The sequence below is a fragment of the Chenopodium quinoa genome, unplaced genomic scaffold (assembly GCF_001683475.1).
Source record: "Chenopodium quinoa cultivar QQ74 unplaced genomic scaffold, ASM168347v1, whole genome shotgun sequence".
In the NCBI taxonomy this organism is placed as follows: domain Eukaryota; kingdom Viridiplantae; phylum Streptophyta; class Magnoliopsida; order Caryophyllales; family Amaranthaceae; genus Chenopodium; species Chenopodium quinoa.
Window position 1 is genome coordinate 2,890,890 of NW_018744718.1, and position 15,367 is coordinate 2,906,256.

Sequence of the window (15,367 nt, forward strand, 5' to 3'; positions counted from 1 at the left end):
TACTGTAATGGTCATCCTTATTCTATATGAAGGCTGAAAGGTAAATTGAAGTTATTAGGTGTTAACTCCAACTGCAGCAAAGTGTAGAAGGGTCATCTACCTTACCTTCACTAAATGTATCCTGTGATGAGGGGCGGCAGACGGAGCCCATTCCAGAGTCTCAGTCGGTTCCCATTGTGCAGCAGTCCTTAGGTTCTCCGGTGGTGCATAACAGTTCGGAGTGCATGACTGCCGCCCTTTCTGATGATAATAGTTATATGGGAGGAATGAGTTCACAGGAGATTGTGGGAAAAGTTTGTGATTTTAGGTTTCAGTTGTCCACTTTGCATTCCAGTGCCAGGTCGTTGGGTCAATCAATTCGCCGTCACCATGCTATTTTTCATCCTCGGTTTAGGAAGAAAGGTTCTTCAGTGGATTGTCGTAGTTTAGTTGCAGGTTGTCAGATGGTTCATGTAGGTGCAAAGTGTGATCGCGGGCCTAGTGTGGACTTCAAGTAATCCAACTTGTTTGTTGTTTTTGTGTAGTGTAGTTGGTTATCTTCGTTTTTGTTTGTCTTTCTTTATTCGCACTCTTTGTCCAAAAAAAAAAAAAAAAAAATCCAACTGTAGCAAATTATCATTTCCCACACTCCAACTATATTGTCCAAACTCTGAAGGTCTCAATATACATCGATGTATATGTAACTCGGATAAGTTCCCACATACTTCAACAACCTATTCCCTCAATTTCAAAATAAATGTTTCATTTTGACTGTCACATTTGCTAATGTGAAACTTTAAACAATAACATCTTTAGTTATCAACATTGTAAGCATAAATTATACAAAAAAATTGATTTTCTTTAACACTAAGGCGATTCTACCAAGTATCCATACGAGTCGTATTGATCTTATATAAGCATTTTATATAATAAAAAAAGAACATAATTTGCCTCATAACTTTATACGAAATAATATTTTTTAAAAGGTAAGAAGGAAACTCGTTGAAGGAGCAAACAAGGGAAATTACAAGAAAATACAAGTTTATCACGTCGATAAACAAATTTTGTTAGTCAATTGATAAAACTATAAAAAAAAAATCAATAATTTTTTTATCTAATTTGGACCCACAATTGTTGATATAATTACAAAAATTGTCATATTAACTAGACATTTTTTCAAATGTTTACAAGTTTAACACTTGATAAACGAATTTTGTTAGCTCAAATCAAGATAATAAACTAACTCCCCCCTAGACCACTAGAGCACGAGAATATAACTATATAAGGTAGAAAGCGATACCACTTCTGTAGCTTCCACGACTCGACCACCTCAACCGACTTTTTAAATAGCGGATGTACAATACTTATGCAATAATACTCCACAGTCACTATTTATGGGGTATAAAGACTAGACGGTGGTGCCAAACTAACCATAATTGTATGCTTATTAAATTGCGAGGGAAAACTATCAACTACCCCCAAACAATAGTCACATTAATTTTAGACCCTTGTTTTTGAGGCCTTGACTGGTGAGGGTGGTGAGCTAATTTCATGACAACATTTAATAGAATTTTCAATCATTTTTTCCCCTTAAATAAATGTCGTCTTCATCTCAATTTCCCATGTTTCTTCTTTCCTTCTTCTCGAATCAAGTCTTCTTCTTGCTTCTCTCATTCTTGTCTTTATTCAAGTAAGCCATTTTCCTCCATTTTCTTGTCTTTTCTGGGTAATTTTCCATCATGCAGATAACGTGTTCGATGAATTGCATGCTTTTTTATTTTCTGATTTAATTGCTGTTTTCTGATTAGGGAATTGATCATTACCAAGTTTGGAAATTTGGGTTTTTTCTTTTTGTGTGAATTGTATGTCAGCAGAATTCAGAATATATAGGATGTGATTGTGTAACTTTCTATACATTTAATGGGGTTGAAATTGGTTGTTTTCATTCTAGTCTTTTCTGGGGCATTTGGGTTAAATCTGCTTGATACTGTCATAAATTTGACGTGCAGAAAATGGGTAATTTCTTATATTTATGCCTTTGACTCTGGTTTTCCTGGGATAGTTACACAAATGATTACAATTGAAGTAAACGATGTATGAGATAAAACTGTATGTTTATAGTGAATTGTGAATGGAGTTACTAGAGCTATGACTTCATTCTCAAATTGTCGAAAACCAACTTAACTGCTGTTGAGCTAATGGATTAATCCACCTAAGTGTGTTGTATGATCTTAAAAAATGTAATGAAGAGTTGTTTAAAGGTATAGTTTTAAGGGGGGGGGGGGGGGGTCCCTTCTCTAATAACCTATACTTAATACTTGTAATAATTTAAAGGGGGGAAAGGAGGTTAAAATAAATACAATCTTACAAAGAGATTGTCGAAATTGGATAGCTTGGACAAATGTTCTCTTCAATTAATTATTTTTTCATGTCTATGTGTATAGCATTGAGTTCAAGTTCTATCATGGAGGTGGTAAAAGCCGTTGCAACTCAGTGCTCGTCAGCTAGTAACAATGTCGCTATAAGAGCTGATAGAAAAAGTTACAGCTACAAGCAACTCATCTTGTCTGCAGAAAGGATATCTAGTATTCTGTGTACTAGTGGCTTTCAAAGTGTAAGCTGGACATACTTTCATACTATGATTTTATTATGAAAAAAATCTTTGTGAATCTGAAACTAATTGAATTACAGATTGTCCCATTTTGTTGGGTTTATGTATGTTAATGATCAGGATTTAATGAATGTGTGTTTGTGCCTGTCTCTACACCAGATTTGCTACTCATCCCTTGTTTTTCATGATGATTTTTACTTAAACAGAGTTCTGAAGCAAAGCAGCTTGATCATGCTTCTGTTTCTGTTGATGGCCTTAAAGCCAGTAAATCTCTTGATGGGACTCGAGTTGGAATTGTTGCAAAACCTTCAGCTGAGTTTGTTGCCAGTGTACTGGGGACTTGGTTGAGTGGAGGAGTTGCTGTTCCACTTGCACTTAGTTACCCGGAGGCTGAGCTCCTGCATGTGATGAATGACTCGGTTAGCCCCTTAACATTTACCTTTAGATATGGGAAGATAGCATTTGTGTCCATCAATTTAATAAAATACGCAGTAGATAACTAGAAATTAATTATACATGTTTGACTTCTGGGGCTGGCTCTTAGAATTTCTTATATATGCTGAAATGTCATCATACCTTATTTGTATGGGATCCATTGTTGAACACGTCCTTTATGGCTTAGCCTTTTACTTTTCAAAAGGTAAGGACCAAATGCTGTCTTTTTTTGTTGATTTCTGAAACTAGTTTATCATACTACCATATACTCACTATCGATCCGCTCTCTGCACTCTGACTACAATAAAGACCTTTTTAGTATTCCATCTCTGCTTTAAGTCGAGCATATATTCTCTTTATCCTGACCTCAAATATACTTCCCTGTTGTCAATATGTTATTGGTGTATAGGTTCGCTTTGCAGTAAATATACTTTTCAAATGCATATTACTCTACCATGAAAGGCTTTTGAGCTTCAATTTGTTGTAGGTTTTGTCTTATGGAAGAACTACTACTTCAGGCTTTTGAGCTTCAATTTTTTTTGAGATTTTTTGTTATGGAAGATACTACTACTTCATTCTTTAGTAGAATTACTACAACTTCATCCTGACAAGTTTCATTGGGAAGGCTGAAGTAATCATAGATGTTTTGTCATATAGTATATGTTAACAGTGAATATGTGTATGAATATTCGATTACCTTCTTTCGTTTGCTTGTTTGTACTGGACTACTGGCCTTAGCAAAAGCTCTCCCGAATTTATATTAAGCTATCATCTGAAATTGTCTAAACTTATTCTAAATTTTCTGAAATTTCCTGGTTTTTGATTTAGCTTTTTCACTTTCTGAAGTCGCTGGAATTAAAATGAAATATATCAAAACTTTTACAAGTTGAAGTTTTATCAATACTATTGTTGTTATCACCACCATCGTCATAATATCACTACTTCTAACAAATACTTAAAATCGAATTAAACACTGACAACGAAAATGAACAACTAACGATAATGAAATAAAATCTATATCATTGTTCAAAAAAAAATAAAAAATAAAATAAAATCTATATCAACAAGAAGTTTCTTAAATTGAAAAAAATGAGATGATGTATACACATATTTTTCAAATTAAATGTGCATAATTTGTTTTTCATGGTGAAAATTTTAATTTTGATTTTTGGAAAAATATTAAATATACACATTGTGATAAAGTAATATACACATCATATTTGAGTTACAATAACAGTTGCACATTTTGTTTACAAAATATGCACATTAAATCTTTCTCATTTGACTTCAAATTAGTTAGGGTATTGGATCTTCTAAAGTAACTGAACTTATGCTATACCAAACGTAGCTGATATGATGCAGAATGCAAGCTATGTCCATTTATGACTTAAGTTGGCCCTAGAGTTTGTCTTCATACAAATGTTTGAAGATGGGTATTAGTTTTTAGCGTGCCAATCTGATGCTGGAGCATGTTGCTAACTGATTTCTTCAATTCTTGTGTTGATAATTTGATACCATTCCATGCAATTTCTACATCACTGTTTTTGTTAATGGATCAGGATGTCTCCATAGTGCTGAGTACTGAAGATCACCAGGAGCTTATGCAAACCGTTGCTTCTAAAAGTGCTGCTCATTTCTCTCTTATCCCTTCAGTTCCGAGTTCAACATCAAAAACTACTCCCAATGGTCATCCTGAAAATGAACAGTCGGATGCAAACACAAATTTGAAGGGATTTGAAATCTTGACTAAGATAGAAGGTGGTCTGCTTTTTGTCAGGTTTATGACTGGGTATTTCAACACCTAGGATATGATAGTTAACTTTGTATTTTCTTTCTCATTTGCAGAGGAAGATGCAGCATTAGTCATTTACACAAGTGGAACGACTGGTAAGCCTAAAGGTGTTGTTCACACACACAGGAGCGTGTTGGCACAGGTACTCATCAAATGCTCTAAATTCTCATTCATGGGCTTGAGGTGATGCAGATCTTGAATGACATGCTTAGGACTTATTTTATACGTAGTACTTTTTAGTGATGCATATTGAGATTATCTTGTCCATATTTACTATGAACTGTCGTCCAATATATTGTTTGCTTAAGCTTTCAAAATGTACTTTTCTGTTTATCGTTCCCTTCAATTTTCAGGTCCAAATGTTGACAGAAGCTTGGGGATACTCTTCTTCGGATCATTTTTTGCACTGTCTACCATTGCACCATATCCATCAAATGTGCCTTTTATAAGGCTTGCTTCTTTTTTTTTTTCCCCAGAATCTTGGTTTGTATAGATATCCTTAACTGTTGCCTCACATGTCCACGGTCTTTTCAATGCTCTATTGGCTCCCATTTATGCAGGTGCCACAGTAAGTAGCATTACATCCATATCTAGATTTTGTAAGATATCTTCTATTTGTCAGGGGCCATGTCCTGTGCTACAGATACTCAGGCCTGGCATGACCTTTTTCATCTCTCACGTTTAATTTTTTACAATTGAAGGTTGAGTTCATGCCAAAATTTAGTGTCAGTGGAATCTGGCAGAGATGGCGTGAATCATATCCAGTGGAAGAGACAAAAGTTGATGGTGCTGTGACTGTCTTCACTGGAGTAGGTCTTTTTCTCTAGTCTTTAGTTTGTTCAATCTAATGAAAATTGTCTCAGGATTATAAATCTAATGGTTTTACATATTAGGAAGACTTAAACCACTTGATGGTCTGGTTCTTTCAATAGCTATAACTGCTGTAAAAACCATCTGGTGATGGTTCATTGATCTCCCATGAAAATGCTCTCCCACTTCCTAGTGTGAGGCTAGGGCTACTGTAGATTTGATTCTGCTATGTGCATGTCAGCAGAGTGATTGTTTTATGTAAGGAGGTCCTAATATTATTAATTGTAATTATGTAGGTTCCAACAATGTATTCTAGATTGATACAAGGTTATGAAGCAATGGGCCCTGATGTACAGGCTGTATCCGCCTCGGCTGCAAACAAGTTGCGACTCATGGTAATTGGATCAACCTCTCAATCTGAAAGCTGTGTGGATTAGGATTAATGATTTTAACCGTTGTGTTGAGATGAAATGTTGTCAGATTACACTGATTAGATCTGATTTTATCGACTGTTCTCCGCTACTTATGTGCACGGGATAGTTTGTCAGAAGTAATAACGTTCATTTATCTTCCAGATGAGTGGATCCTCTGCCCTCCCATATCCTGTTATGCAGCAATGGGAAACAATTACAGGGCATCGCCTTTTGGAACGCTATGGCATGACCGAGGTTAGTTTCGCACCATATGTATGTATCACTTCCCTGCTAGGGAAAGGGCATCTAGTGAAAAAAATCTTTGATTGCAATTATTGTGGTTTGGCGTGTAGTTTGTCATGGCACTTTCTAATCCCTTGCGAGGCTTGAGAAAAGGAGGCACTGTTGGCAAACCACTTCCTGGCGTAGAGGTGAGTACTTTCTGGAGTCTAATTCTTTGATGGTGTGTTAGAATTTAGGAGCCATAGAACCATGCATTCCCCATCATTGGTGGTCAGGTTCCGATGTTGTTGCTGTGTTAGAATCATGCTGTCTATAAAACTGTTGTGTTTGTGCTATGACATATGTCCTTAAATTACCTATTTGGGTTAGAAACATTATGTATTAAGTATTAAGAATCTCTCCAGTAGATGTCAGGATCTCTGCTCTACTATACATCTCTGACTTCTTAAGCGATTAATTAATTGACAGGTCAAGATTCTAGAAGAAGAAGGCAGTGGAAATGAAACAGGTGTTGGTGAGCTTTGTGTCAGAAGTCCTTCATTGTTTAGGGAATACTGGAAATTGCCTGAGGCAAGTATTAGCTGTAAAATGACTATACTGATCTAATTTGCTGCACAATTTTCAAGTTCTTGCTTATTTTTCAATCATTATAAAATTTGCTATGTATCTAATAAAATAGTTATTGAATGCAAGAAAGGAGATCTATTAAAGGTGCCTCTGGATCCTAGGATTTTTTTTGTTTATGCATAACATTTTAAGAAAGGTTAAACTATAAATAAAGATGATTTCATTGTTTTTCTGCTCCCTTCTTTGTTCTTTCAATCTAATTCGTTGAACTTCTAGACCTTGCTGCACCAACACTTATCCCTTCAACTCCTCTCCATTAATTTTTTTTCCCAGCTCTACTTCAGTGTTCATCCTCTAGCTCAAAATGACAGTAGAGTTTAACTTAAGGTTTGAGGGTGTTTTTTTTATTGTTCTTCGGATTGCCCGAGCATATGCATTGACCAAGGGTTGTCATTGAAGCTCAAATGCACTCTCCGTCCCAAAATAAAATTCCTGTATACTATTTAAATGCTGTACAAGTTCTTTTTAGTCAAAGTCAATGGTTTAAATATTATTTTTCTTTTTCACTCTCTTTTTTTTTTCCTTCCTCTTTATTATTTCTAACACATAAATTAAAAATAAAAAATCTCTATTTATCCACTTTTTATGATTTTATTATATTGTAGAACTATACTAAAATTTGAACCCATGTAATCAACTAACTTGAGTTTGGTACAGAGTTAGATATACTGCTACTCAATGTGAGAGTGAGGAAGACATTATTTTTTTTGGAATGTTTCGAATCGCTTTGATTTTAAATTGTATTTTTCTTAGATATTACAAAGTATATGGCATGGATTTGAGACCTAGAGGCTCTTTTTGGATTGGTTATTCATTTTAGTCTATTTTCATCACGTCATCTAGGTAACAAAACAATCATTTACTGCTGATGGGTTCTTCAAGACGGGTGATGCTGTCACTACAGATGAGGATGGCTACTTTAAAATTCTGGGAAGTAAGTCAGTTGAACTTAATATCCAACAAAGACGTATGTTAATCCATTATAGTCTACTATTTTGTGCATTCTAAGGGGTTTTTTTTTCTTTTTTTTTTTTTTAAATAAAAAAAAAAAAAAATTCAAATGCTCCCTTGACAAAAGTGACTATTGACTATGGGAGTGATCCCTTAGTCTTCTTGCAACTTATTATTGAGTGCTAGGAATTTTATATTTTTCTAATATAATTTCAATAGGGTAAAAATTCTGAGTTAGTTGATGTTCTATGTAGTTGATTGATAATTTTATTAAGTTCCTGAAGATTATAAAAACCAAACTTCTGTGGTTCTGTCATGCAAATGTATGAACAATTAGCCATCAAGATGAGCATCTTACTGCTTGATATTATCTAGTATCACTGGCGATGCTACTCTCCTTTTTAACACTTCATGAGTTGATATATCAGGCCAATCCCTTGGTGGCACCATAGAAAATTATCTGATTGCTCTCTTGGTTTTCTGATTTCTTGCATAAAATTTGGAATCTTTGAAATAGGTTGAAGAACCAAATTTTCATCATTCAATGATGATTTTCAGCATGTTGTTTGATACTCTGTATATGTTGTGAGACTTGTGACCACTGTTTACAATGTTTGACACTTTCTTAGCTTTAGAGAGTCATATATTGTGCTGTGGACATCACTGATTAACTGCTAGTTTCTTTGATGGCCTTTGGACGGAAGAACATATTTTGCTGCATTTTACTTGAAAAACTGTCTTACTACTGAATCACATGCCAAATTTCAACATCGAAAACTGTTCATACTACTGAGTACTGAATCATGCACACAGAAATTTATATTCATTTTTACCATTATCATGTTGAATAATAATTATAAGCTGTATTCTTTTGTTAAAATTAGGAACAAGTGCTGACATCATGAAAGTTGGTGGCTACAAGTTATCCGCATTAGAAATCGAAGCAGTTCTTTTAGAGGTGAGTTTCATGTATACCTTTAAAGCAGGGAAGAGAACGATATGATGTCAGATGTATAAATCTTTCTGCTGTTGAGGTGTTATAACCTTTTGGGTCATTTTTATTTATCCAGGTTAATGGGGCCTCACACTTGTTCTTCTTGTGAGACCCTGAAACAAAATTGAGTAAGAAAGTTGCTGATTCAGTTTCATAAAAAAATTATCTGTTATCCCTTAATTGGCTCTTTTTTTTCAGCATCCTGCAGTTTCAGAGTGCTGTGTATTAGGGTTGGCAGACCAAACTTATGGAGAAGCTGTATGTGCGATAATTGTGCCACCGGCTGAGATCAAGAAGAAACAACAGGAAGATTTGAAGCCCGCTTTAACCCTAGAAGAACTCTGCTCATGGGCAAAAGAGAGGCTTGCTCCTTACAAGGTATTGACTGTTCTTCCATATAGATTCCTATTGTTAATTTGCTATTGATATAGTCTGATTGCGTATTCATAGTTTATACTGAACTTTTGGTAGAAATCATATTTAATCTGACACTATTGCGTTTGTGATTGTCATTTAAATTTGAAGCTACCAACAAAGCTATATCTTTGGGAAAGCCTTCCTCGTAATGCTATGGGAAAGGTAAATGACAAAGCCCAAAGCCTTTTGTTCCACCCTTCGCTCATGCCCTTATATTTAGCTAACTTTTGTACAAGCGTAAAACATAGTATATAATTTGTGACTCGATTTCAGGTGAACAAGAAAGAATTAAAGAAAACACTATCTGCTGAAGGGTAATTTCACTAGTCTGCAATGAGCCAATGATAGCTAGCAGTTCTGGAAGCAGTCTCTGTAGGTTCCAGTTAAAGAGAAGCTTGCAAGGTATAGCTAAAATTATGTGATATTGAAGAAAATTATTTTCTCCAGGCCACTGTGTGACGACCAGATGCTGTCGACTGTGGCATCACACACCGGCAGGGAGTCCTATTTTTTATTGTTACAGGTGTATGGTATAAGAATTGATATCCAAAGGGCATAAGAATTATTCTTCCCACATACAGAAAATTTTGTACTGGTATCAGCTTAATAATCTATTGAAGTAGGAAATTAATTTTACAAGTGTCATTCATCTCGTTGCTTAGCATTTATGTTATCACTTATCATGCTATACCTACAATCAACCACAGGCCTAAAGTAAATTTCTGCCAAATGAAAAATTTCAGCACATGTAAAAAATGCAATATAGTATTATTATTTGAGAACAGCAATTCAGCACGTGTCGAAAGCAATTATCCATGGAAACTACAAGGTAATGCCCTAATGGTGGAAGGTGGAACCACCCAAGACAATGTCAAAAGTGTAAGGAAAATCATTACCACGCATACTGGAAAGTGGAAACCCCATGCGAAAGCAATTTTTGAAGCTCCTTTCAATTTGGATTTTACATCACACCGTCCAATGTATCGGATTCCCTATACACATACTACCTCCGTTTTTTTTTCAGTTGACATGTTTTGACTTTATCACTACTTACACACTTCTCTTTAACCTTATATTTGTGATTTATATGCAATGAAAAATATAGTCATGCAGGGTCTTGTTAGATTTGTCAGGGTATATATTTTCATAATATCAACTTTTTATAAATTTTGATTATTAATAATTGAAGATATTGATGGTTGAATTTGTGCATTGGCAAACGTGACTAAAGAAACATGTCAACTAAAAAGAAACGGAGGAAATATAAGATTTCACTTATTCACTTGAATAATTTTATAACTTATTAACAATTTTCTTCTTTTCTGTTTCTATGACTACATCATTTCATTCATGTTTTGAAATCTAAACATAATGCTCTCATAGAGTGATTAACTGATTACGACATTGTACAAACTCTCACAGTATTATCATGATTGTGTACAAACTTTCATAGTAGAATTATGATAGCATTAGCAATCCCAAATTCCCAATATCTTATCTATCCCAAGACACCTAACTTGGCTCACAATAAGATCATGGCACATGATAGGTAATGCAGGCATAAGTAGAATTACTAACATGCGTTTTGGCGGTAGAGAACGAGTGATGATGAAAAAAAAATTAGCCCATCACAAAACCATCCTAACATTCCTAACATACACGCACACTATGTAGTACAGACTACAGAGTATATGATATCATGACCGAGATCACTTCCCCTATCATGGTCCATAAGTGAGACGAGGTCATTTTCTGCATCTCGGAGATGAGGCATCAGCCTTCTGGAGAGGAACGGAGAATACAGACATCAAACCCTAAAAATTCATGTCGTCCAGTATTATGACAGTAAATTCTCTCAAGAGATATCATAATTCAACAATTTGAAAGAGAGCAAAGAAGAAATGATTTAAGTTAACCAGTAATAATAAAACGGGTTTCTAGTAGTGTACATACGAGCCATTTCCCCCACAATTGATTCGGTTCCATTGAATCCAAATCGACCAAAATGATCACATATGAGGGTCATAAAGATACACAACATTATTATGCTAAAAGCACTACATAGTACAGTACAACGGGTAGAACTTAGAAGCAACAAACATCAGTTGAGCTTCTTCACAGCAGTACTACAATTTGCAAATTCACAAGGCTTTGAGAATTTCCTCAGCACTTGAGACAGAGAATTGCCCACCCGATTCAATATTTGCAACCTTCACCTTCAGATCATCAACAACGAGAGCATACCTCTGAGAACGGATCCCGAGTCCATGTGCTGAAAGGTCGAGGTCAAGGCCAAGGGCACGAGTGTAAGTTGCACCACCATCAGCAAGAAACTTCACATGCTTGTTGTCCGGGTATTGCTTGGACCATTCTTTCATCACAAAGTGATCATTCACTGATAGCAGAAAGAGAAACACATCACAGTCAGAATCTGAAGAACGAATTAAACGAAAATCATGTTTCTAACAAGAGGATAGTTACATTACCACTGATACAGATGATTTCAGAGACTCCCTTAGACTTCAATTCCTCAGCCTTCTCAATGAATCCAGGTACATGCTTCTGACTACAATACAGAAAAGAAATTAGTCAATCCCACCACTTAAAATCGACACTTTAGAATACAATAATTAAAATCAAGAATCGAAATTCATTCACAAGCAGTGAAGCTTTAACAAGAAAAATGATAATCACAGACTATTACCGCGGCATATAAGATTAGAAGAGCCAAGCAACCTGTTGAAACCCATTGTAACCCACTCGTGAGTGTCCCACATTGGAGAAAGAGGAGAGGTGGTTCCAGTTATTCCTACTATTGTCAATTGGTTTTAGCGTGGAAGCTCCAAAGCCTAGTTTGTGGATCAAATTCTACTCCTCCTTGTTCGGGTTGCCCATGCCCATTTCTTAAATTAATGTGAGACCGTCGTCATAAAATTATTTAAAGAGATCCAAATACAAAATCTGGGTTAAAAATTACTTCAAAATTCCTTTTTTTTTCATTTATCTGGATGGAATTTTTTTTTATACTACAGGCAGCTTATCATCTATGTTACTCGATCAACCTCAAATACCCGTGTTGGATTCTTAACACTCCACATCCGGCCAAAATGGTGTGTGTTTTTTTTAAACAAAATAGTCGATTCATACACTTGAACACGTATTCATCAGAATAGCATATATTTAATTTAAACATAAAATCTGCTTCCAATTCCAATAAAATAAACCCATACTCACTAATCCACATGCTTTTTTAATTTCTTAATTAATAAATCAAACTTTTCACATTTATTACACATTCACACTATTATCATTTACTATTGAATTCATCCAGATCCAAAATTAAAGAAAAAAATCAAAACCCAGGAAAAACAAAAACAACAAATTCGATCAAAATATCAACAACCATAAAAAGGGTCAAATGAAAAACAGAAAAGTCAAAGGAGAGAGAAGGAAAGAAACCTGCAAGTAGGAGTAAAAGCGCCGGGAACAGCGAAAATAACGACGGTTTTACCGGCGGCGAGAGAGTGGACGAAAACTTCTTGCCTTTGATTGGTTTCGTCGAGGAAAAACAGCTTTCCGTCGGGAATACTGTCGCCAACTGCAATGGGTGCCATTTTTTTTTATTTTTTTTTTTTTTTAGAATTTCGATGAATTTTTTTTTTTAGTGAGGTTGAGGTTTTTTGGGGGGTTAAATGTAAAATATGGGGTTTTTATATATAAAGCACTGTTTGTATTTATATTTATGTTTGATTGTATTTATTGCAACTTCTAACCTTTTTTTTTAGCTACTCCTTAATAAATGGGATATTTAGCTATTTTTAAATGTTGTATCACGTCCGATTTTGTATTAGGTGGCATTGTGGTAATGTGCTTCTGTACTTGGTGAGACGGTGTCACCAAATAGTTTATATATAGGATTCATTATCTAGAGCGGGATAATACTTTCTTCGTTTCAAATTAATTATCGTTATTTTTTTTTTGTTAATTTTGACTTTATCGCTGTCCAGATGATTAAATGTGTTTGGAATAAATGATATTTTGGATTTTTATATTGAGATGGATTTATTAGGGGTTGTGTCAAGATTTCAAATAGATATATGTGGCAAAAGATCAATGACTATGGGTGTATGACAACTAATGGGAAGAGATTGTCAGATAATATAAACTCCTTGATTAGAGTGATTTCCATTGATCAATATTTATAGGGTTACAATGAGAAACCTAATCATATTAGGTAACTGATAGAGAATATCCATAGAATATTCTTATCTTAGGTTTAGGATATATTTTGTATAAGATTATCTTTGATATCTTTACATATCTTATGTCAGATAATATAAACTCCTTGATTAGAAAGATATCAAAGATAATCTTATACAAAATATATCCTAAAAACCTAAGATAAGAATATTCTATGGATATTCTCTATCAGAGATTTACATGAGAGTGGTAAAATCAAATAAAACAAGGGATATGTGTGAGGGTTTTGGAAATTTGGGGAAGAATCACTTTATATAAGGAAACAAATCGCTTGATTGACAAAATCTTATCAATGCTCTCTATTGATTGTGAATAGCAACCTCAATTCAACAATTTTTTTTTTAGTCTAACAACTTACTCTTCGTGTTTTTTTAAGTTATACTTCTCATTTTCGGCCGTGTTTTTTTTAAGTGTTACACTTTCTTTTATGGCAAAAAACTACATTAAAATATTATATTTCTCTCCTTTCATGGTCCCCACCCAAAACCACTACTACTTTTTTATTATATTTTTCCTCTCACATTCATTACTTTTCAATAAACTATTAATCCCACTATCTTTATTTTACAATATTATAATACTCCAACTACCCCACTTACCTCTTATTTTAAAATATGTTAACATCATATAGAGTTTACCAACACTATTTAGGCTATGTTTGGATAGCAAAAAATGAAAGGAAAGGAAGGGATAGGAAAGGGAGGGAGACAAACTTCCTTGTTTGGATAATATGTTGGGGAAGGAGGAATCCATTTTCCCTCCTCCTTTAATACAGACCATCCCTTCAAAATTGGAGAGATTTAGAAGGAAAATGGAGCTCATCAGTTCCTCCACTTTTCCTTCCTTCCCTTTCCTCCTATTTTCCTCCCTTTCATTTCCCTTCTAATTTGTTATCCAAACATAGCATTAGAGTTTAGCAAAACTAGGATGAGTTTTCCCAATTATCATATGCATCCAAAAAAAAAAAAACAAGGTTGATATTGAGATAAGAATGTGTATATATTATGAGAATAATACCATATAAGATTAAAGATATTATTGTGACAATATTCTAGAGAATATGTGAAAAGATATATGTATGAGATATTGTGATAGTTTTATAAAGTTACAATATATAGGAATATTAGGGTTAGGTATTCCGATCCGATTATTTATAAATATTGTAATGTGATTGATTATTATGAATGGGAAAATACAATGAAAAAATACAGAGAGAAATATTTTCCCCAATATTTAACGAACCTGTCGATGACATGTGATATATTCTTGATTAGCAAGCACAATTGTATGTCTTGATTATCATATGAAACAAAACTAGGATGAGTTTTTTCAAACTTATTTAACAAATGGAATTGTCGGTCGTTCGAAAGGATAAAAAGGTTGAAATGGTGCAATTGTGTAGCTAAGAAAATTATTCAAGTACAAAAGGTCAAGTGAAGCAAGAGAAGTTTAAAAATTATTATATACATCCGAGTATATGGTGCATCCAAGGGTATTATTTGCTCATTTCAATGATTATTACTCAATTTGTCATCAAAAAAGAAAACAATTATTTTTAGATATACTGTATATCCAGATGTATATAACAATCTCTTACAGAAGTCGGTGAGTAAGTGACTGGGGTTTTGGATTCTATAGGTAATGTAATGTAGGCTAGGTTAGTGAAATGTCAGAAGTAGTAGTAGAAATTGGGCCTTGCTTTCCGGTTTATGAGGGAATGAAACATGGCGAATAATCACATCCAACATTCCAACTCTTAATAGGGGTTTCTGATTGTTGGGCCTTTTTCTTCCGGTTTTCGTGGAATACCCACGTTCCACAACCCTTAACTATAT

The 15,367-nt window shown here is 34.5% G+C and overlaps 2 protein-coding genes across 2 annotated transcripts; one reads left to right on the forward strand and one right to left on the reverse strand.

Annotated features, from left to right (window-relative positions):
- Positions 1 to 1,431: 1,431 nt before the first annotated feature.
- Positions 1,432 to 9,917, forward strand: LOC110703394 (malonate--CoA ligase-like). Its single transcript, XM_021881197.1, has 17 exons — positions 1,432 to 1,669; positions 2,424 to 2,593; positions 2,797 to 3,009; positions 4,585 to 4,783; positions 4,871 to 4,959; positions 5,171 to 5,240; positions 5,333 to 5,385; positions 5,519 to 5,626; positions 5,924 to 6,022; positions 6,203 to 6,295; positions 6,394 to 6,471; positions 6,752 to 6,853; positions 7,754 to 7,844; positions 8,746 to 8,819; positions 9,054 to 9,233; positions 9,381 to 9,434; positions 9,546 to 9,917. The coding sequence occupies exons 1-17, from the start codon at positions 1,531 to 1,533 to the stop codon at positions 9,588 to 9,590; spliced, it is 1,857 nt and encodes a 618-aa protein (XP_021736889.1). The 5' UTR covers positions 1,432 to 1,530; the 3' UTR covers positions 9,591 to 9,917.
- Positions 9,918 to 11,153: 1,236 nt separating this feature from the next.
- LOC110703395 (peroxiredoxin-2B-like) lies at positions 11,154 to 13,073 on the reverse strand. The gene is made up of 3 exons (XM_021881199.1): positions 12,732 to 13,073; positions 11,759 to 11,838; positions 11,154 to 11,667 (listed from the first exon to the last, which is right to left on the reverse strand). Exons 1-3 carry the CDS (start codon positions 12,884 to 12,886, stop codon positions 11,414 to 11,416), a joined length of 489 nt encoding a protein of 162 aa, XP_021736891.1. The 5' UTR covers positions 12,887 to 13,073; the 3' UTR covers positions 11,154 to 11,413.
- Positions 13,074 to 15,367: the final 2,294 nt, after the last annotated feature.